Source organism: Elephas maximus, chromosome 15 (assembly GCF_024166365.1).
Source record: "Elephas maximus indicus isolate mEleMax1 chromosome 15, mEleMax1 primary haplotype, whole genome shotgun sequence".
NCBI classification, from domain to species: domain Eukaryota; kingdom Metazoa; phylum Chordata; class Mammalia; order Proboscidea; family Elephantidae; genus Elephas; species Elephas maximus.
In genome coordinates this window covers 18,476,170-18,500,313 of record NC_064833.1, presented here as the reverse complement: position 1 = coordinate 18,500,313, position 24,144 = coordinate 18,476,170, and the positions used below count along the sequence as shown (strand labels likewise).

The window sequence follows — 24,144 nt, the reverse complement described above, 5'->3', positions numbered from 1 at the left end:
AAGGAGATGAAACGGATGCCTTAAGAGGTGTTCCAGGAATCTCTGGGTGGTACAAATAGTTAAGTGCTCGACCACTAACCAAAAGATTGGCAGTTCAAACCTATCAAGAGGTACATCAGAAGGCAGGCCTAGCATCTGCTTCTAAAAGGTCACAGCCATTGAAAACCCTATGGAGTAGTTCCGCTCTGCACATATGGGGTTGCCGTGCATCAGAATCGACTTGATGGCAACTAACTACAACAAGAGATAGTCTAGGAATACTACAGTTAGCCAGATCCAAAATAACTGAAAGTCTCAAATGACCAGATTTCTTCCAGCCCGTAACTTGTCGGGTTTCCAGTCCGTTCGGAACTCGTGCCTTCTAGGGAAGCTCTCCTCAACAAGAACCCAGTGAGAAGGATGACTCCATGGCCTTCCCTACATTCATCCCAGAAATACACAAAGGTGAGCACCTGGTCAAAAGAAGCACTCATATATCTCAGAAATATTTTTTACAAGGGCAAGAAATAAAATTTGTTTTCTGGCTGTACCTTGGAGAAACTAGAAAGTCATCCAGAACATTCCAAGTTACTGATCTGACTTCACTTACAGATGTAAGCATGCCATCATGGCCACCATGTCTAAAAGGACAATGGCGCCTGAGACAGCCAGATGTGTGGCTGCAGCTGAGAAGACGGCAGCTTCAGAAAACCCTAATCACAACCTAAGTTCTCCCAGCCTTCAAGCACAAATGCCCCAAGAAATTTCAAAACTAAATGCCAATTATTCCTGAGTCCCAGGGCCAGAAGCATCTATTCATGTCATGCAGTCTAGAACCCTATGGATCCCAAATCTTTCTATCTGGCACCTTGATGGGGAGCTCGTTATTCTCCTAGGCAGCCGTGCCACTGCTGGGCATGTCTAACTGCTGGAAACTTCCTTTTATGAGCACTGCAATCAACCTATCAGGCTTCACCCATAGGGCCAAATTCTACTAATTGGACAATACCAGTGACTTTGAGTGACAGATGAAGGCTAGTTCACCCTCCTTGCAGAATTCAGATAAAAGGATTATCACTGTAGCCAAGAATTTAAGGCCTCTGAAAGGGGAACTCTGGAAAAGCTAAGGGAAAATAGCTACTTTTTCTTACTTTCTATTCTTCACCAAACTCCCACACCTTTTCTAAGCTCTAAGCATCAACCCTGGGCTATCCCTTCAAGCCCATTAATCCTCCCTATCTTCAAGCTGGCAGTTAGCTGGAGTTATGCTCAGAATTTTTACCAGCTTGCTCTTCCACTGGGCCTCGGCTTTGATGGATTGCGGCAGTAACTTTTATTTATAAACATCTTCCCCTGGACTCGCTAAAATATTACTGGCAGGAATCCTATCACTTGTCAAACACTTGCTCCCAGGTGCCTTTGTTAGACAGAATGCCAACTGCTGAAGCACCAGACCTAAAAGAAACTACTGAGGCCAATACTGACAGATAACTGATCATGGGTGAAAATTTTTCTGCTCTTGAAATGAAGCCCTGGTGGCACAGTGGTTAAGAGCTCAGCTGCTAACCAAAAGGTCCACAGTTTGAATCCATCAGCTGCTCCTCGGAAACCCTATGGGGCAGTTCTACTCTGTCCTATAGGGTTGCTGTGAGTCGGAATCAAATGCAATGGGTTTGGTTTTGGTTTTATCTTGAAATGGTTCCATGATTTTTATAAGAACTGGGGGGACATTTTTCGGAAATGCCAAACCTTAGATAAAAACTTTCTCCTGCTGCCATAAACCTCACTGCATCCTTTCATCTCTCCAAAGGTATCTTCTTTTAATTCCAAATGGGAATGGACTGTTTAGGAAAAAGGAAATTTGGTTTTGGGGATTTCTACCTAAAAGGCGGACATCTTAAATTAACACGGAACTCTGGGAAGGCAGATGAGGGGTGGGTTCCTTCTACCGCCCACATAGCAGGCTGACTAAAAACTCCCATCTTATCAAGAGTGATGCATCAGATTCCAAAATCTGGTGTCAAGAGAGACTTTAAGGTTTTAGAAGAATGTTTGCAAAACGGATGTAGCTAGATTTTTCTCTTCTAAGTCCAGCCCATACCAGGAGAACAAAGTTGGGTTTCGGATCCGACAATTAAAGGGTTTGTGAATGGTGATAAAGGGAGAGGCAGGAGGAGGGGATCTGGCATGGTCTGCTTTTTATTAACTGGGAATTAGTAAGCTCCCATCCTAACGAACGCCATCAAAAGTCCCCCATAGCAGCAACTCCCAGCAGCTACTTCTAACACGTTCATAAGACTTAATAAAGGGTTTAGGAGATTATAGGCTGTGAAAGATGGAAAAGAAAATGACATAATTTCTGTAATAATTACTACAGAACATTTGCATAAAGGCTTTTATGTGCCACACGAAAGCGTCCAAGAAATATATCGGGTTCATTACAGTGCACAATAGCACGGAAACTGTCACATTTTGGAGACAAACAAAGGTGAGGGGAGGGGACAAGTCAAGCATGACTTTGTAAGGGCCTCAAATGAATACATATCCTGTACTTCAAGAACGTCAACTCAGATAGATGCTATTTGCTCCCATCTGTTCTCTGGGACTATCAGACATGAGGAGGTCTATGAGTATCTTCCGCTTCAAAGACCGATGGAGCACGTGTTTGCTTTCTCAAAGTAATAAGACTTATGACAGAATTTTAAGAGTTACCTTTTTTTGCTTTCTTCTGCAGTTTCAACGTGTCTGAGGACTTCTTTTTTATCTCTTGGCGCGCTTTTTTGTATTCTAAGAGAAAGCAGAATATTGAAGGATTTGACCATTTTGCTCAACAGGCATTATCATCACCACAGAAAGCATGAACTATGACGTGCCATGAACAGCTTTATCAGAATACAGTAGGATAAAATCTCATGATAATTTTTTACAAGAAAGAGGCTTTAAATTAAAATGGAAAACTCCACAAAACTCATGACAGTTTTTTTCCCACTAATACCAGTCTTGAGTTAGGGCATCAATTGGAAGTATTTTAATAAAAATTATTTATTTGCCAAGTTATTCATTTGCCAATGTAATTTTATTCAAATTTTCATTCAGTTGCCAATGAAAACCGGCAATTGTTGGCTCAAGTATCAGGAAAGATTTTCAATATTACTTACTTTCCCAAGGCCCATCTCCACTGAACTTCACTTAAAAAGAACCCCATGTGGGGTAAATATTGGCCAGACACTACAATTATGAGAAGAATGGTGGTGCTATTTCCTTTGAAGATCAGACCTAGCTCCTTCTCATACCATCAAGGTCCTCAACAACTACCTAAGCCAGTCACAAAGACTGTCTCGCCTGCTCAAGGCAATATGCAAAGAGAATAGCCAGGTCTGGGCAGGGACAGAAGGTTAGCTTGTACCATTAAAAGTTTGGTTTTCAAAATGAGCCTTATGTAGGAATCTTTGGCATCTAAGTTTCTAGTTCTAGTACCATCTACGTCTAATTCAGCTGATCACAAATGACACCACTAGCAGACCAGGCTGCTGAGAGATGTTTCATGGCCAAAAACAGCACTGAGTTTTGCAATAGGATCACCTTTGACCCATTATCTTCCAAACTGAAATGCCTACAGAAGATGTGGGGCAGAGCAAGCCTTTAGCTATTTGAGGGTGATATCGATAAACCCAGAAGAGGGCCCAGGAAGCAGCCAGAGCAGTCCCCAGCTCTTCCCAGGGTTCTACTCTGGGTCAGATGTCTGCCCCTCTACCTTTTGCGTGGTCTTTATCCAGCTGGTTCGCCACTTTCTTCCATTCTTCCATCTGTTCTTGAAGTGGGTTTATCAGGCAGTCAATTAAAGCGCTTTTACCAAAAGGAGAAAGAACAGGAGAAATTAGAGCTCAAAGATACATTTTATCGTCAGGATTTACACTTGGTTGTCAAAGCATACCTAAATCACAATTACCTAAGCAAGAAAAGACAGAATAAGCTCCCATCAGAACATAAGCTAGATGAAAAGTTCACATCTAAATCCCCCAGCTTCCAGCTTTGGAACAGCTTTGTCCTTTGAACAATTTTCAATGACTATTAAGAAGCTGTAAGTGGGACTGGTTGGAACGAGCCCACTTCTCACTTCCCTGCTTATATTCCAGTCCTCATATTAACAAGCAAATTTCCAGACCAGTGGGTCACCTGCTGGCCCCACAATAAGGAACCCCTGGAGAGTTTCGCAAAGGTAAAGATTGGTGGGCCGTACCCTACACCTACCAGAAACCTTGAGGGTGGGGCCCCAGAATGACTACATTTAAAAAAAGACTCCCCCACCCTGCAAAAAAGACCCACAGGATTCTGATGTACACCCAGGATTATAAACCATGGAAACAGACTGACTTTGGAGAGCCTGGGAAAGAGAAGAGCTAAGAGACAGTTTTCAAGCTTGAGTTTCTCAATCATAGAGGTTGAAGGTACCCCCAGGGGCATTCCTTTATTCTGTGCAGTCTTCCAAAGAGACCACATTTAGGCATATGGAAAGGGGGCTCCCACACACGAGAACCACGCAAGTCATGGCACCACGGTTTTTCATCTGGGCAAAGGAAGACAAACCAGCCCATTCCTACCTCATAGAGATTCTGTAGAAAAAATTAGTGAGTACCCATAACTGGTTCTCATTTCATTGGTGAGAACTACTAAAAAGCTATCCTCAGACCCTCTCTTGATCCCGAATAAACCAGTTACCGTCCTGTCGCCTCCGACTTATGGCAACCCCATGTGGGTCAGAGTAGGACTGTGCTCCACAGGCTTTTCAATGGCTCTGATTTTTTGTAAGTAGATCACCGGGTCTTTCTTCCAAGGCCCCTCTGGGTGGATTCGAACCACCAACCTTTCAGTTGGCAGCTGAACGTGTTAACCATTTGCACATGGGTCTTCTCAAAATCTTCAAGTTCTTGACAGATTTTCCTGCTTTTCTTATCAGGGCCTTCCCTTTCCTCTCACCTTCTTTCTCTATCCATCAACATACCACTCCCTCACTTGTTTCTGGTCTCAGTGTCACTGAGCTGGCCACCGTCCCCCATCTCCCTGTATTTCTCCCCATGTCACTCACCCCTGCCTAACATCATAGCAGGTTTATTTAGCGTAGAGAGTGTAAGCTCTGTGAGAGCAGGCTCCTATTTACTGCTGTACCCTATACACCTAAAACAGTACCTGCTACACAGCAGGTGCTCAGCAAACAGTGGTTGTTGAATTGGGGGGTCTGTATCCTCATCATAAAAGTAGGCTGAGATGCCACAGGGCTGGCATAAAAATGAACGAGGTGATGTGTGAGGAAGCAGCCTATAAGCTGTAGAGCACTTTACAAATGTGACCGAGAGGGAGGGAAGCCAACTCCCATTTCCCACTACTCTGGTGCTTTCTGGTTTGTGAACACTTCATTAATTTTTATAAGAACCCTTCAAAGTAGGTATTATTATCCCCATTTTATAGGGTCTGAGGTCTTAGCCCAAGATTACTGTTGTTGTTGGGTGCCGCTGAGTTGATTTTGACTCACGGCAACCCCATGTGACAGCCTAGAACTGCCTCCTAGGGTTTTCTAGGCTATAATTTTTATGGAAGCAGATCACCGGGTCATTCCCCATGGAGCTGCTAGGTGGGTTCAAACCGCCAACCTTTTAGTTAGCAGCTGAGCACTTAACCATTTGAGCCACCCAGGCCCAAGATTATACAGTGTTAAGTGGGAAGGTCAGGGTTCGAACCCAGGTCTGCAGAGATGGAGTGCTTCCTACTATGTTCTGCTGTCTCTGGCAGAGGCCCTGCCAAGTGGGCCAGAGAGATTTCACTATGGCAGGCATTTACATAACTCGCTACCCATAAAGCGGAACTGCACAAAATTGCTGAATTATGCTGATCTGCTTGGAAACCAGTGTGCATTTTCATTTGAACACTGGTGACCCCAAACCCCCGTGTCAGCCATTGCCATTGCTATGCATTCTGAACACGTGAAAGCCAAACAGGAAGCTGGCTCTGTGAGCTTCCACTTCACTAGGGGTCAGGAAAAAGCTTGGAGGGGAAGGGTTCCAGGACAGAAAGGCCTGTTCACTCTCCTATCCTGCATCTCCTCTTCCTAGGAGGCTCTGCAGGGTGCTAAGGGCCTGGGGGCCTCAGCAGGGTGCGCCAGCTCATCTCCTCATCCTGAAGGAGCGTGAGAAGAACTACACTCAGGAGCGTAGACTAGATCCTGCAGGGAGCGCAGGCCCCATCAGGGCAGGAACCCAGGTCTCGCTGTGTTCCCAGTGCCAAGAGCGGTGCCTGGCACATAACAGATGTCCCATCCATACCCATTCAATGACTAAACAATCAAGGGGGAAGACGGGCCCTGAGGTTTTAAATGCTACAAGGCAACCGCTTCCAGTGAGTTTCGCTATGTACCGTTGCTTCCTCCGCAACTAGCAAGGGCGTTGGCCACCTGGGCTCAGATGTCCCTCACCTTGAGAACTGCCTCAGCTTGGCTTCAATGCTTCTGTGTCTCATGCACATCCTGGTTAGAGCGGATCCGATCTCCCTGGTGCCACCTGCAACAGCAAGAGAGGCAAGGTTGAGGGCAGGGTGAGGAGCTGCGATCCCCGAGACCTTTAGGGAGAGAGCAAAAGCATGGAAATACAAGCCAGATCTCCACCAAGTCGCAAAACCTAAGCCAGTGGATTTCAAACCTTGGACCATGGCCCTCAGGAAAAAGCAGGTATTTTATACTCACAACACGTGCCCAATTTATACGTTTACGTTTAAAGACACACACACATAAATACATACATATATAAATACACACATCTATACATGGTGAGGGAAACCCTGGTGGCACAGTGGTTAAGAGTTCAGCTGCTAACCAAAAGGTCGGCAGCTGGAATCCACCAGGCGCTCCCTGGAAACCCGATGGAGCAGTTCTACTCTGTCCTTTAGGGTCACTATGAATTGGAATTGACTTGGCAGCAACAGGCTTGGTTTTCGGTTTTTGTGTATGGTGATCTATGTATATATCACCAAGATGAAAGTTATCCTTGCCATATGATACTCTCTGATATTATCTATTCTGATTTTTTATAAATGCTGATTGTGATCCAGATATTGATTTTAAAAACCACAAACGAGTCCTGGGTTTGATCAAAATAGCCACTGATGTTTAGGGAAAAGTTGTAGATTTTTTCCCCCACTTCTGGCAAAGTAATCCACTTCACATTATTGAAAGCAGCTAACAAAGCCACTCCAAGCTATTTCAGAACACGGGTTCTAGAATGTAAGTAATTCAGAGAACGGCAAGACAAAGGTAAAGGAAGTGACAGAGTAACTTTGAAATGGTTTTGGTTAACACCAGCAAAAAAAAGGTCCTGGTGCTCAGCAAATGACTGAAGTATAAGCTGCGGTAGAGTTTGATTTTCCTGAAATGCTTGTCATGCTTTCGCCTGCAGCACACCCTTTTCTGTGATGATTTTAGAAATCTTCTCTTCCCTCCCCCTCTCGGAAACAATGCTTCCATCAGCATTCGCTCGGGCGTGGGGGGTGGGGGGTCAGCAAACTGTAACCACAGATGGTAATTCTGCCCTGAATGCTGGAAGGGCAGGCACAATTATAAACGTTATGAGAACATTGGAGCTTGTGAAATCGCGGAAAACTGTCCAATAAAGCACTATTTTTAACAGGCGAGGCCTTCAAGGGAAAGCCGTAGGAACTCACGGCAGGTTGAACCAGGTCAAGTTAACAGAAGAAAATCTCCTCCTTATTAGCACCTGGACTCTCATGGCTTGTATTTCCCGCTCCGCCCTCTCTTCCAAAAAGAACGCCAATTTGATGGCATTACAGTTCCACGTATTTTCCATTTTATTCTAGAAACTAACAGGTTTCTAGAATAATGACGTCAACAACAAAAAACAATAGTGACATGTATTATATATTAACGTTTATATATTTTATTTATTTAGTCTGAAAAGGGAAGTCTTCTCAGGAAGGTTCTTCGTCTAAATCAGTGTCTCTCAATTGACGCTACTGACACCTAGTACCAGTCGATCCTTCGTAGTGAGGGGCTGTCCCATGCACTGTACAATGTTTAGCAGCATCCTTGGCCTCTACCCAAGTCAGTAGCATCCCCACATGTGCGACAACCGAAAATGTCCCTGCCATCCCTTAAAAAAACAAATCAGTTGCCAATAAGTCAATTCAGACTCATAGCGACTCCTAGATGACCAAGTAAACTGTGCTCCGAAAGGTTTTCAAGGGCTGTGATCTTTCAGGAGCAGATCACCAGGCCTTTCTTCTGAGGCACATCTGGATGGACTCAAACTTTTGGTTAGCAGCTGAGCGTGTTAATCATCTACAGCACCCCAAAACAAAAGAAACCCATTGCCATTGGGTCGATTCCAACTCAGGGCAACCCTACAGGACAGAGAAGAACTGCCCCATAGGTTTCCAAGGAGTGGCTGCTGGATTCTAACTGCCAGCCTTTTGGTTAGCAGCCATAGCTCTTAACCGCTGTGCCACCAGGGCTCCTTGCATCAGCCAGGGACCCCAAAAACATCCCTAGACAGTACCAAGTGTTCCCTAGGGGGCAAACTTGCCTCCTGTTGAGATCAAGTGTTCTGAAAAAAGATCCTGAGCAAGAACTAAATGTCACCTCAGGCTGACTTTTTTAAATGGCCAGAAGTCTCTTTAAAATGTTGTCTTTTAGCCCCTGGCACCTGAACCCACTGTTTGAGGGGCAGGGGAGAACAGTGACCATCTCAGCGGCTCCATCTACTGTGATTCACATGGTTCTACCAGCAGAGGGCGCTGTTTTCTCAGTATCGACTCACCTTCTGGGCGCTCAGGTTCTCTAAGTTTTTATTGCTTATAAGCAAGGATAAAGAACATTTTATCCCTGGGGAAACATATCCTCCATTTCCTGGGCCTTCATTTGATTAAAAGTTAATAACCTGGCCACACAAGGAAACTGGTACACTCATTCACTGCTGGAGGGAGTGTAAACCAGCACCTTCTTTTCTGGAGGAACATTTGGCAGCATTTATCAACAAAGCCTTAAAAACATCCACCCTCTTTGACCCAGCAATTCTACCCTTAGGAACTTTACCTGAGGGGACAATTTAGGATGAGAGCAAGTTCTTACCTATGAGGGCAGTCATAGTACATCTAGAAACAAAATCCCATTGTAGGAAGCTGGTTAAATAAACCCGCAGCACGGCCACACAATGGACTAGCATGCAGGCATTTGAAATGCTGGAGAAGAACGTTCAAGGTCATGGGAAGATGAGGCAGGCACTGATATCAATACCCTATATATATATTAACATATCCCTGGGTGGCACGAATGGTTAAGTGCTCGACTACTAGCCAAAAGGTTGGCAGTTTGAACTTACCCAGAGAAACCTCGAAAGACAGGCCTGGAGTTCTGCTTCCGAAAGGTCACAGCCTTGAAAACCCTACAGAGCAGTTCCACTCTGCACACATAGGCTCACCATAAGTCAGAAATGACTTGACAGTAGCCAGCAACAACACATACTGACTCATGTGATCCTCACAACACCCTCAGGAGGCTGATGCTATTATCACTCTAATTTTATAGAAAGGAAAAGTGTATCGAGTAATTTGTCCAAGATTACATTGCTAGTAAAGGCATTGGTAGCTCAGTGGTAGAATTCTCCCCTTCCATGCAGGAGAACCGGGTTCAATTCCCGGCCAATGCATCTCACGTGCAGCCACCACCCGTCTGTCAGTGGAGGCTCCTGTGTTGCTGTGATGCTAAACAGGTTTCAGCAGAGCTTCTGAACTGAGACAGACTAGGAAGAAAGGTCTGGCGACCTACATCAGAAAATTAGCCAATGAAAATCCTATGGATGACCCAACAGTCTAACTGACAACCTACCCAGGGGATGGTACAGGGTGCGGCAGCATTTCATGCCCTTGTGCATGGGGCCACCAGGAGTTGGAGGCTGACCCATGGCAGCTAACAATACACCGCTAGTAAGTGGGATCAAACCTGGTTGTCAGGCTCCAGAGTCCGTGCAATGAGCCACTCTGCCATATGGCATTTATTTACAAAGGGAGAGGGGAAGGGGCAGAGACCAGAGCCTAGAACACGATGCTAAAGCTTACTTATCTACATACTGTGACTAGCGGTAAGGTTTTACAGCCCAGTTATCTCATTTTAATTCTTGAGCCTAGAATTGCGAAGTTGATACCACAGGGATGGAGCTCCCATCCTTGCTAAGTGAGAGAGAGCTCAGTGTTGGAGAGCTGCTCCTTTGCCTTTCCGTGCTTCAGTTTCCACAAGATACAACGAAAAGGTGAAAAAAGATCTCAACAGTCGGCTCCCCCACCCCACTTCTCTGCTCCATTATTTGTCATCTTCCCAGATATTTTCCATAGATCACCGCTGATCTTTTATCATCCCAAGAAAAGCCCGCGGCTTCCCTGAAACAGCTGAACGATGCAACAATAGCAATTTCTGAACATGTCGTCTGTGCTCCACCATTGGCTTCTGAGGAACAGGAAGCCCAACCGAGGAGAGGAAATAAAGAACCGCACAGAAAACTTCCAAAAAGCAGTGTCTCTGTCCGGCTGGCTCAAGGGCAGGGGACAGGCCGATGACATTCCCCGTGGCACCCAGGGTAAACCACACCCTTTAGCATTACTGCTGATCTCGGCAGCAAAAAGGTCCGTCTGTAGATGAGCTAACAACCTCCTATCCTCTCCCTAACCCTTGCTAAAACTTAAAAAAAAAAATCAGCATGTCTCAATAAGCTTCAGAGGAGACCGGTTTTAAGATATCTGCAAGAGCTCCGATTTGACAGTGAGGCTTATCTGTGGACTCAAATGGGCTGAGGCACACTCAGCACCCTGTGGATGAGAACAGGAGACCAAACCTGTTGCCCTCAAGCCGATTCTGGCTCACGGCAACCCCACGTTTTACAGAGTAGAACTGCCCCATAGACACGGTTTTCTTGGCTGTAATCTTGACAGAAGCAGATTGCCAAGCCTTTCTTCTGCGGCACCACTGGGTGGATTTGAATCACTAACCTTTAGGTTAGCACTTGAGTGCAAACCGCTTGTGCCACCCAGGGACCACTGGAGTGAGGACAAGCTCTTACTTATTTCTGCATTCCCAGCACCCAGCGCTGGTGCCGAACGAACGAAGGGATATTTGCCATTCCGAGAACAAATCACCAGGGTGGTCATATCTGAAGGTGGACATGAGCTGGGTTTGCCTTCTGTATAATCCATAAACATCTGTGTGCACTCTGTGCACGCTACAGAAGGTTGAGAGTAAACATGAGAAGCTTACCGTCTTAGAGAAGGCTGAGTCAATTCAAAGCCAGCCCAGACCAACCATGGTGTATTAATTTTCTCTACTTGCTGTCAAGTCGATTCCAACTCATGGTGACACCATGTGTGTCAGAGTACAACTGCTCCCTAGGGCTTTGGAAGTAGGTCACCAGGCCTTTCTTTTGAGGTGCCTCTGGGTGAATCTGAACCGTCAACCTGTTGGTTAGTAGTTAGTGCTTAACTGTTTGCACCACCCAAGGCCACAAGTTGGAATGAGCTGGTTTATTCATTTCCAAGGGCTGCATTAACCATAAACTCTGGGGTTTAAAACAACACAAGCTTGGTACCCCACAGTTTTGGAGGTCAGAAGGAGACAAGGCCGTAGCCCTTGAGGGGCTCATGGACTGGTTGGGGAGAAGACCTATAAAATGGTGCCGGGAACACAACCTTCACAGCAACCCTGTGCGGTAGGCATCCTTGTTCCCATTTTACACATGAAGAAACTGAAGCTCAGGAGAATTAACTACCTTGCTGAGGGTCACAGAGCCAGTAGATGGTAAAGCTAAAATCCAAACCCTGCCTTTGCTAATCTCAAAAGGCCCTTTCCGGCTATTAAAAAAAAAAATTGCCATCGAGTCAATTCTGACTCATAGTGACCCTCTAGGACAGAGTAGGACTGCCCCACAGGGTTTCCGAGGAGTGGCTGGTAGATTCAAACTGCCGACCTTTTGGTCAGCAGCCGAGCTCTTAACCACTGCGCCACCAGGGCTCCTTTCCCACTCTAATAAGCTGGAAATACTCCTGACTGAGGACAAAAAAAAAAAGAAAATTTCTTTTTTTTTTTTTGTCCTCAATCAGAGGACAAAGGGGCACATTAAAGTCACAAACAGAATAAAATTATTCATTGCCTATTTTTTAGGGCACAGGGAAGATATGAGGAAATAAGGAAGCAGAGCCACTGAGCCACGCTCCCTTCCCCTCAAAAGCCTGCCTAGTGGCTAAACCCTCAGGCCTGCCACTTGCCACAGTGGCTCTGCTGTGGGGGACGGTGGCCCCCATCAAGTTGCATTGTCCTGTCCTTCCAAGCTGCCTTATTTGCAGGCGGCTCCCACCTCCCCACACAGCAGGGCACTAATGGGGCAGCAGTCGCTGGGCCTACAGCGCAGGCAGGTGGCAAACACGACTGAAAAGCCATTCTGTCAGGCCCAGCTTCTGCAGCAGGAGGGGGAGGGTGGGAGGAAGCAAAATTCGAAAAAGGCTTTGGTGAAGCGCCTGCTACAATAAGTCACTGTGCCTCCCAGCTGCCCCTCCCAGGGCTAACGCTGGAAGGCTAATTAGGAGTCAGACAGAACTGACAGGGGAATATTCTCTGAAACCCCTGCACGCATGGGGTCCTAAGGGGCAGGGTCTCTCAATCTTGGCATCGGCGACATTTGGGGCCGGGTGGTTCCTCGTCCTGAGCGCTGGAGAAGTTCAGCAGCATCCCTGCCCTCTACCCACTAGATGCCAGCAAACACCTCCTCACCCACCCCCCAGCTGTGACAACCAAAAATGTCTCCAGACATTGCCAAATGCCCTATGGGGGGCAAACAGCCCCCAGTTGAGGACTCCTAGGTTATAGGCGTGTAATTCCGTTGTGGGGCTGACCTGTGCATTGTAGGATGCTTAGTGGAATCTCTGGTCTCTGCCCACCAGATGCCATTTGTAACCCCTCCCCACCTTGAGTTGTAACAACGAGAAATGTCTCCAGAAACTTCCAAGTGTCCCCTGGTGGGGAAGTGCCCCTCAATGAGAATTACTGGCCCAGGGGAGCATCTGCCCTTTTCCCAGGAGGAGGAGACCCCGGTTCTGGCGCTGGGCCTGGAGATCCACAACCAGCACACTTGGTTCCACAGGAGTGCCCCACAAACACTTGTTGTTGCAGCAGCCATGAAAAGCTATTATGGTCACTGCCGCCCACCCTTCCCTCCCCTCCCTGCCTTTCCCTTCCCTCCCTTCCCTTCCCCAGCTTCCTAAGCACAGAGGTAATAGGCAATTTGTGTTCTCATAATGAAGAAAATATTCCACTCACCATTAGAGAAGCTTTCATTAAAAAAACACACAACTGACATTCCACAGAGTCAACAGGCACGGACTGTCTCCCCCACAGCCTTGGGGACACATTAATTCAACTACAGGCAGCTCATGTTGAAGCCCAAGGTATCAGAAATACCCCAATAATATGAAAAGCAGCCCACAAGGCCCAAGGCAAGAGAATCTGGCAGTAGAAGACCCGCCATCTGTGGGGTTTGCAAGAGTCCCTTCATGAGATCTGACATGAGCTCAGGGAGGGGAGGGCCAGTGGAATAAGGAAGCAACCTCAAACCCCTCGATGGCTTCTGACTTCCACCCGGACCCTGGCCGGCCCTGAGCTGTCAGCCTGAACATGACTCTGAAAATCTATGGCACTGGCCACAAAACAGGTATCACCCAAACTTAACCCTGGCCGGTGCTCTCTCCTCGTCCCCTCTTCTGCAGGTTTGAGTGAATATGTGCAGATTAATAAAATCAGTTGCCGCTGAGTCACCCCCAACTCATGGTGGCCCCACGTGTGTCGGAGTAGAACTGTGCTCCACAGGATTTTCAGTGGCTGACTTTCTGGAAATAGATCACCAGGCCTTTCTTCCGAGGCACTTCTCGGTGGACCTCCAACCTTTTGGTTTGCAGCTGAGCATGTTGATGGTGGTCCTCCAAGAACTGGGTAGGCTAACTGGAGTTCTGTGTTCTCTTTGTTGCAGAAAACCCCAAAACAAAATCCACTGCTGTCAAGTCGATCCTGACTCATAGCAAGCCTACAGGACACAGTAGAGCTGCCCCACGGGATTTCTAAGGCTGTAAATCTTTACAGAAGCAGACTGCCACGTCTTTCTCCCGCAGAACCTGTGGTGGTTTCAAACCATCGAACTTCTGGTTAGCAGCCAAGCGGTTTAACCACTGTGCCACCAGGGCTCCTTGCAGCATGAGCCACACCCAAAATCTATCATCTATGATTTCCAGTTTTGGCTTCTTGTGAAGCAATCTATGTATACTAGATTTTTACAGTCTTATCCCCAATCTTTTACAATTCCCTCATCTATACTTAATTTGATGACAATTTACTTTTTGAAAAGCCACTTGCTTTTATCCTGTCTTTCTAAACATTCCACTTATTTCATAGAAGCAACAAATCCTGATGTTTCACACATCTTTCCAAGGTTTATAGAACTCAGAATTAAATTACTTAATGACAGCCCGTACAACTGGCATATATAGGTTTGGGGGCACACATAACCGACTCTTGGAAAGGCTACAACTCAGGTGGAGGGAGAAGGGCAGACATATTGGAGAGAAGCTTACTAGCTGGGAGCCAAGGAAGGCAAAGGTTGACATTATTTTATACAGAAAATAAGGAGCATCGTTAAAGCAGTGGGTCAATGAAGGCACACTCTGATGAAGCGGTGATTAGCCGAGGCCAAAGTAATTAATGCAGCCGGGCCGGCGTTTCTGTTTGTAGGATGCATGGCTACCATGTGATAACCCTCCCTTCTCCCCTGTCTAATATCACCTCTCTGAGGAGCTGGCTAATGAGTACATGGAACCCAAGTGAACAGCACACAGGGCGCTTTCTGCGAAAACCGAAATCGTTCCTTCTTCCTAAGCATCTCAGAAGACTGGAGGCCGAGAAGGGGCAGTTCAGAGGACCTGCCGGGGAACGCTCTGTTCATTCTTATTACCAGTCATGCACCAGTGAAGTGGTGACGTGACAGAACTCACAGCTGTGGTGCCCAGAGGTTCACAGTCAACCAACTGCGTGAACCTTCATCCCACTGTGACCCCTCCACACCAGTGGGTGGCTCTAATGAACAGAAGTTTATTTTCTCTCTGTTTAGGAGGCTAGAAGTCTGCATTCAGGGCACTGGCTCTAGGGGAAGGCTTTCTCTGTTCGCTCTGGGGGAAAATCCCTGTCTCAGCTTCCCTAGTGTTCCTCTCAGCATTCTTTGTGGATCCCCACATGGCATCCATCTCCCCCCCCCGTTTGTGCTTGCTTGTTTTTGTGCCTAATCTGCACTTCTATCTCAAAAGTCACTTGGTTTAAGACACATCCTACACAGGTATGGCCTCACTAACAAAACAAAGAAGCCCAATTCCCAGACGGGTCTGTATCCACAGGTATAGGGTTAGGATTTCAACACATATTTTAGGGGGTACACAATTCAATCCATAACACTATGCTTGGCTAAGGAGGCTTTAAAGGTGTCCCAGCCCTAGAGCTCTCTGCGTTATCTCTGTACTGCAAAGTCCTGAATAGTTGCATCCCCAGCCTTCTTTCAGCAAAGAACGAACAAAACTGAAAATTCAAAAAAGAAAAAAAAAAATTTTTTTTTTTTTTTTTTAGCTCCCACTAAATCCAGCACTCAGCACCTTCACTCAGGCCACTTCTGAAAGAGCCACCGGCAGGTGGTAGTATTTCAGTTTCAATACAGGAGGAAACCTTCTCTCTTCTTTCTTACTCTCAAGCCCCTGTGCTCAGAGAGCCCAGAATTCTGGAAATGTCAGGTGTCTTTTCACCTTGGTGGCTGCTGGAGGGCTGCCAGGCGCTGCATCACAGAAGTTGCCTCAGCGTGCGTCAGCTGCGCTCTGGCTGGGCCGAGCAGAGCAGGGTGGGCACATGGCTGGGTCCACCATCTGCCGCCGGGGGGGACGGCTGAGGTCGGCACTCAACACGGCTCACACAGCTCTGTGGAGGCGTACAGTGAAGCTGGTGCCCTCCCTCGGCAACCTCGCTGGCACACTTTAGAATACCTTTATTTCACAGCTTCAAACGACGGTGCATGGTCTTTGAAAAAAAAAAAAAAACAAAAAACCAAACCCATTGCCGTTGAGTCGATTCTGACTCATAGCAACCCTACAGGACAGAGTAGAACTGCCCCATAAGGTTTCCAAGGAGCAGCTGGTGGATTCGAGCTGTCGATCTTTTGGTGAGCAGCCGAGCTCTTAACCACTGTGCCACCAGGGCTCCACAGTCTTTGAAAGGGAGAATAAAACTGCTTCAAGACGGCATCCAATAATGAAAAGGTGGAAACAACCCAGTATCCCTCACCAGATGAATGGAGAAAAAATGTGGTACATACAGACAATGGGATATTATTCAGCCGTAAACAGAAATCAAGTTTTGATACATGTCCCCAATCTTTTACAATGGCCTCATCCACACTTAATTTGATGTTTGTTTTTTTTTTTAATGATACCCTGGATACTGGAAAAGCGAAAGGACACCACCCCACACTCAACAAATATTTAGGAAATGGTCTAGTTAACTGTGCTATGCAGCAAGGTGAAAACTTCCTGCCCTCATGGAACTCACAGACAAATCATCTCGTCTCCTTAATTGGAAACGGTAGGTTTTAATGGCGGCCTCAGAGCTGGAAGGAGCCGACTGAGAGAACTCAGGAAGGAACCAACCAGCAGTTCCTTGCTGGTCAGAATCACACTCTGTCTTTCATTAACAGGTAAGCACCTGGCCCACCCTCAGGAGCTCCGGCTTGCTGTCCTTTCTCTTATTCTCCTCCACACAATGCTTCTGTGAGGCAGCTGGCTCTTGTCAGGGGGACTGTTGCTTTCATTAAAGGTCAAAGAAGGCACTCGGGATATGAAGAACATCAAATTAACCAACTACATTTTTCTGGCTTTGTCAGCATTTTATTTTTATCCCTGAGCAGGAAAAGATGGATAACTGGGAGAAGGTGGCATCATTTGATGCCCTACATCTGTTTGTATACAGGAAAGGCAGGGAGAGAGGGAAACACCCAGCTCCCAGTATGACAGACAAGTTAACCACACACGGCATTTACCATGTATATCGGCCACACGTTCTCTCCACTCACTAGAGGGAACGGCCGCTGAAACCACTGAACAATGTCCAAATACCTTATGTTAGCCCTGAAATGGTTTCAGAACTATCCAAACATTTTTTAGATCACCTAAATGTTGTCACAACAGGTACACAATTTGATTTCACAGAAACTAATGGATGAGCAGGTAGTGCAAACAGTCAACACACTCAGCTGCTAACCGGAAGGTTGGAGGTTTGAGTCCACCCAGAGGTGCCTCAGAAAAAGGCCTGGTGATCTACTTCCAAAAATCGGTCACTGAAAACCCTATGGAGCACAGTTCTTCTCCTCTGACACACATGGGGTCATCGTGAGTCAGAATCAGCTCGACGGCAGCTGGTTTTTTTTAATGGATGAGAAACATCCGTAGTACTTTACACAGAAGCAAAGACCTATCCCGTTGTCTTCCTAGGGTTCCTTAGGACAAACGTGAGGAAACTTAAAAGATTTTCAAAAATAAATTAACAGTCCCCAACAAAGGAAGCATAACTTCCTTTTTGTTACAATGGCAATCCCAACAGCCAGCTTCAGTCTTCAAAGAAGACTGAAGTTTCCTGTTCAAAACCATTTTATTCTGCAACTGTCTACAGAAGAGGCTGGAACAGAAAACGCAGCTGCTGTTTACGGGATGGCTAATACTGAGCGCTCAGCAAATGCCAGGTATGGTCAGTGGCACAGTTCTGGAAGATGCGTGGTGCCCATACACAGGGTGGGAGATACTGCCAACTGTTATCAGACGACAATCTTCCAGCCAATCTCACTTCTCCGCCTCTCCCGCTTTGCGACTTTTCAAAAAGCAGAGGAAACAAAACCACACACAATCCCACCACCATCTGGCAGCTTCAGGCCAGCAAACGCGAGACTCTGGCAGGCACAAAGACCAATATTCCTCCTCCTTTGTTGCTGTTTTAAAAGCCAAGCGAGAACGGTAATAAGGAAACACAGAAACACGGACACGCTCACGCTATGGAAAAAGCATATTAAGAACAAACGCATTCCGGCAGGGAGTTTTCTCAGCCTTCATTCCCGATGGAATGGGACCTGGATGAAAAGCGCAGTGGGAGTGTCACCGGGAAATGCCCGACATCTGTCACCCTGAACCCCTACTGTGAGGGTCTGCCTTCCCCTCATAGCCATTGGAGCCAGGACTGACTGGCTCCACAACGCCAACACATGCCAGCCAAGCAGATGTGACTTCATGTGTAAAACCCCACTGTGTTTCCTTAGTTCGTGGACATTCATTGTCAGGCAGATCAGATGCCCACAGCGGCAGGTCTGGGCACTATCTCCTGGGCGGCCTTCATGGAATGTCACATGATTGGAAGGTAGCCTGATGAAAATGGCAGAACAGGGGGTCAGTTAAAAGACGTCGTGTGCTTTAGGGCATCAGAGGAAGAGCCTCAGCATTCATCTCTCCCAAAGGGATAGCCCTGCAATGGGACCCCGGAAAACGAGCCCTCTGGCTCCCCTCTTGCTGGATGTCCCCTGGTGACCAGACCTCCTTGCGATGAACCATCCATTCTTAAAAACTCCAGAACCGAGAACCCGGTTACTCTCACATGTCGCTGGCCTCAGAACTACTCCGCCGTTCCTTTAAGGGGTTGCTGAACATCCCTGAGCTGTGCAAAAATGTGTTGACGTTAACATCTCAGAAAGCAATCTTGCAGCTTTCCCAATTACTAGGAATAGCTAATGTTTACTGAGTGCCTGCAACATGACACGTGCTTGCAAGCACATTACATTCGTTTTTTAAAAATCTCACTATGCCTCTACAAGGTAGGGATTGTCATCCTAATTTTACAAGTGGGGACAAAGGGCTCAGAGAGGTTAAGTAACTTGTCCCAGGTCACATGGCAGAATTCAGGACTTGCATCCAGGGCTGACTGCATAGCCAAGACCCTTAACCACTCCATTCTTGGGGATACCTCGTCAAGCACTCAGCTACTAACCAAAAGTTGGTGGTTTGACTCTATCCAGAGGTACCGCAGAACAAAGTCCCAGTGATCGACTTCCAAAAGGTCACAGCCATTACAAACCCTACGGAGCACGGTTCTACTCTGACACACATGGGGTCCCCTGCACGGCCAAGCTCATTCCCCACCCCAGATGACCCGCTGGGTGATTTATTGCCACTGTGCTATGTCTGGTCTGGCTACCCATAGCTGTTCCTTTAGTGGGACACAGTGTTCCTCACCTCTGCCCAGGGGAAGACTGGAGACACAACTCTCAACCTTTTTTTTTTTTTTTAAGGTCTAGGCAAAAAGCAGTTTCCTTGTTTTTTTAGGATGAGTCCGTGACAGAGAAAGGTTGGGATGGCAAAGAGGTTTCATCTCCTGGGGTAATTCTGATCAGTAATGGACTCCTGGAGCACTGTGTTGAGAAAGATTCTGAGGCTGAATCAGGGCTTGATAGAAAACACAGCGCCCAGGTCGGCTAGCAATGTCTGCCTTGGGTGCTAGAGTAGCGGAGGTGCAGCCCTGTATTTGTTACCCTTGCCTGAAATCCTCAAAGGAGAACTAGAGCAGCAACTTCCCAAGCTTTGATGTGCATAAGAAACCCCGAGGGACTGTGTTAAAGTGCAGATTCTGATTCCCAAGGTCTGAAGTGGGCGCGAGATTCTGCACTTCTAATAGACTCCCAGGCAATGCTGACTTGTCAAGGGCTACCAGCCACATTTGAAAAGAAGCGGCTAGAGAGTATTTCGTCATCCCATACACCTTTTCCCAACTCCCGTGAATACCACCACCCTGCAGAGGCCCTGCCAGACCAGATGCCCTGGACTTGGAGAGGAGACAGGGGAAACACGACAGTTCACTGTGTCACCATATGACACTGGGGGCTGCTGCAGAGACAGAATACTGCTGAGGAAGCTTCCCTGCCCCTCTCTCTTGGCCTCCATCCAAAGCCAGACTTCCCTTTAACTAGATGTCCTGCCAACAAACGAAAGTGCAACTCTGGGTACAGAGAAAAGGGAGTGTGTGGGCGTGCCAGACAATGCCAGAGGGCAAGGTGGCTCAAAGTGGTTGAGCTTGGGTCAGAAAGAAGCCCCTGGTTCCCACTGGGCTCCACCCTGGGACATTTAAGCAGCCTCTGGTGTATAAAGGTAGGCTTGGAGGAAGCTTTTTCTCTTCTGCCTTGTGGAGGATTTAGAAGCAGCTCAGAGGCCTCCAGGAGCACTTGCAAATAACGATGGGAGAACGGACAGACAGAGGGCAGGAGAGACCAAGAGGGATCAAGCTCACCTCTACCCACCCCCCAGCTTCCCACAGCTTCTTGTTGTTGTTAGTTGCTGTCGAATTGGCTACGACTCATGGCAACCTATGTGTAAGAGAACAAAATTGTAGCCTGGTCCTGTGCCATCTTCATGATCGTTGGTACATCTGAGTCTTCTGTGAATGTCTTCCAACCTGGGAGGCTCACGATATTCTGTTGTGATCCATAGGGCTTTCCTTGGCTAACTTTCAGAAGCAGATCACCATACCTCTCTTCATAGCTTCCCAGGGCACATACGAGTGGGCTTGTGTCCACCATTAGGCTCTGCGCACCTTGGGGACAGCAACAATATCCAACCCATCCCTGAATTCCCAGGGTCTAGGAAACCCTGGTGACATAGTGGTTAAGTGCTACAGCTGCTAACCAAAAGGTCAGCAGTTCAAATCCACCAGGTGCTCCTTGGAAACCCTGTGGGGCAGTTCTACTCTGTGCTATAGGGTTGCTATGACCCGGAATTGACTTGACGTCAACAGGGCTCTGGCAAAACGTATGACCTAGAACAAAAGGCTCCATAGGTATTTACATATAAAGGAACTAAAAAAGGGATTAAAAAAAAACAAATTCCGGCAGTATTCTGAAAAGCAGGTACTCACAAGGTTTGAACATCAGAGCTCAACCTGAGATCCCAGGAGAGGGCAATGAGAGGGTCTTTATAAGAATTAGACTCCCCCCCTCCAAGCATCCATTTGGCCCACTGGTGTGAAAACAAAGGGACCAGGGGTTCTGGACCCTGAAGCTGCACCCTCGGAGGCCTGCCTGGGTCTGAGGTGCAGGGTCATCTGGGAAGGAGGACATCTAAATGCTAACCTAATAGAAGCGTTCCATATTTTTGGAAACCCTGGTGGCGTAGTGGTTAAGTGCTATGGCTGGTAACCAAAAAGTTAGCAGTTCAAATCCACCAGGCGCTCCTTAGAAGCTCTATGGGGCAGTTCTACTCTGTCCTATAGGGTCACTACGAGTCAGAATCGACTCAACGGCAATGGGTTTAGATCCATGCTTGGCTAATCAGCCTGCCTTTCAAACAAAATGAAACATGTGAACGCCTACTATGTGCAAGGCTGTACGTAACAAGAGGGATTCTTTTTCCCTATGAGAACAGCAACGAAGGGGGGAGGAAGAAGGCAAAACAAAGAACCAAATCTTTTTAAGACACAGGGCTGACAAAGACCTCAGAAGTCTCCATAAGGATGGAACAGGGACCATTAAAATGTTCACAATATTCAGAGCATATTTTTTTTTTTAGCAGATAATTGCTAACAATCTCAGGAAGCCCAGGTCCCCTTACATGCTATCAGAGAAGCCTTTGCAGGCGCAGCTCTGTTGCCATGACAACAATCACTTGGCTGAATAAAAAGAGGGACAAGGGACCTGCCAACGGGTATTCTCAACAGTAAGCCCTGAGATTTCTTAAAGCTACTTTCTAAAAACGTTCAGCAGCTAGGAGTTACAGAACCTAAAAGCTGAATGTGTCCTCATGGGAAACCTAGTTTATCTTGGTACCGGAATTTCTTCTTTACCATCCCGTCAGTCATCTAGACTCGGCAGAATCTTCTCCCCTTCGTGTTTGGAGGAAGAAGGCAGGGAGCTTTCCTTGAGAGACTCAGTAACCCTTGGAGTACACTGAGGATAGGCATAAGGGCGGGAAAAGGCTTTTATTTGAAGAACCTTTCCCTTTCTGGCTGCTAACCAAAAGACTGGAGGTTCGAATCCACCCAGAGGCACTCAGAAGAAAGGCCTGGCCATCTAACTCTGAAAAATCAGCCCTTGAAAAATCCGATGGAGCACAATCCTGCTCTGACACACATGGGGTCACCATGAGTCCAAGCTGACTCAGCAAACGGTCAGTTCCTTTCTAAGCAGAAGGTTTAGATACAGCACGCCGGTCTCTTTGGCAAGGGCTGCCATTAGCTCAATGAGGACAAGCAAAACAAGAACAGGGTGGAAAAGTAGCTTCTTCTAGGTTTTAGATGCACAGCTAGTTTCTATTCCAGGCTTTAAATGTCACCTGGAAATTCATGACTATTACTGTGACTCTAAATAGAAACAGTACTCAAGACCCTGGTGGTGGTCAGTGAACCACATGGAAGGCTGCATATATGGCAAAGACATGGGTGCGTGCTTTGCCTCCACATGCCACATAAACAAGCCCTTGTGGGTGCGTACACAGACACACGGCACGTGACACTTAATAGCCACCTCTGTAGAGCATCATCAAGGATGGCTTCTTCCAGGGCCCAGGTCATAAAATATCTTTTAAGACAAATGTGCATGGGTTCTTAGGTTAACTCACAGGGGAAGACAAGACATCTGTGTAGTCGAGGATTGGGAGAAGGGGACAGAGGGTGTGCAAGTAAATGCATCACAAAAGAGGGTACAAGCCACGCAGTAGTGGCAACCCCACATCTCGCCCATGTGTGTGACTCTAAGAAGCAGCGTGCTCTGCAGAGGAGCCTCCTGGATTCCATTGCAGCCTCTAACCGTCTCCTGACACCACCAAACACGGTGAGGCTGCAAGATGACAGGTGCCAGGGTCCATGATGGGAACAGGCCAGAACCCTCGGCTTCCTCCATAACAAACACCATGACTTCCCAAGTGTACCGTCTGCATCTTTCAACAGTCATTCTAGGCTGGCGAGTGGTACCTGTGACTGCTATACCGAGGCAAGCTTACGGTGTAGTTCATACAAGAAAAAGTCAGAAAAATTTTAAAGAAATAAGTCTGTTTTAGTGGGGAGGCCTGGTGGCACAACGGTTAAGTGCTGGGCTGCTAACCAAAAGGTCAGTGGTTTGAACCCACCCAGTGATTCTGTGGGAGAAAGACCTGGCAATCTGCTCCCATAAAGATTACAGTCCAGAAAACCCTATGAGGCAGTTCTATTCTGTCGCACGGGGTTGCAATGAGTCAAAATTGATTTGACAGCACCTAACAACAAGGGAGCCCTGGTGGCACAGTGGTTAAGAGCTATGGCTGCTAGCCAAAAGGTCTGTAGTTTAAATCCACCAGCCACTCCTTGGAAATCCTGTGGGGCAGTTCTACTCTGTCCTACAGGGCTGCTATGAGTTGGCAGCAATGGGTTTAGCAACAACAACCTGTTTTAGACTTCAGTGTACTTTATTATCAGTCGTTAGCTGCTGGCAACTCAGCCCCACCTCACGGCACCCCACGCACAATGGGATGAAACGCTGCCCCGCCCTGTGCCATCGCCATGATCAGTTGGGGATCGGACCATGGTGATCCGTAGGGTTTTCACTGGCTGATTTTCGGAAGCAGATCACCAATGTACTTAGTTGCCTTATAAATAATTTCTACCATCCAGAACAAAGACTGGCAATGTCAATGAAAAGGACTAGGTTGGACCTAGAAATCTCTCCTTGACATAAGATGCCCAAGTGGGCTTATTTTCACAGAAATGGGTTTGAAATTAAGATAGCACCAAGAGCAAGTGCACCCCCAGAACACAATGCCCACACCAGGGAGGGCTCCAGTGCCAGGAGCTCACAGATCCTGCAAGGCAGCCCATCACAGTCCCCAGTCGGAACCCAGCACTCATCTGGGAAAGAACCTAGCAAACCCTGGTAACATTACTTAATCAGCAGGCTTAATCTCTAAAGTTTAAACAGGAAATTGCTCCTGCAAGCTGGTCTCATCTGGTGGGCAACATCACAGAGGCAACTCAAGATGAGCATTGACAACTGA

At 47.1% G+C, this 24,144-nt stretch overlaps 1 protein-coding gene across 6 annotated transcripts in view; it reads right to left on the bottom strand.

Annotated features, from left to right (window-relative positions):
• Positions 1-24,144, bottom strand: part of MTSS1 (MTSS I-BAR domain containing 1) — a 193,505-nt gene that overhangs the window by 32,586 nt on the left and 136,775 nt on the right. For all 6 annotated transcript variants that reach the window (XM_049854338.1, XM_049854337.1, XM_049854339.1 and 3 more), the window contains exons 4-6: positions 6,446-6,530; positions 3,734-3,825; positions 2,692-2,766 (exon numbers count right to left, since the gene is read on the bottom strand). In XM_049854338.1, coding sequence (XP_049710295.1) covers positions 2,692-2,766; positions 3,734-3,825; positions 6,446-6,530 — 252 coding nt within the window. The remainder of the gene's footprint in view (positions 1-2,691; positions 2,767-3,733; positions 3,826-6,445; positions 6,531-24,144) is intronic.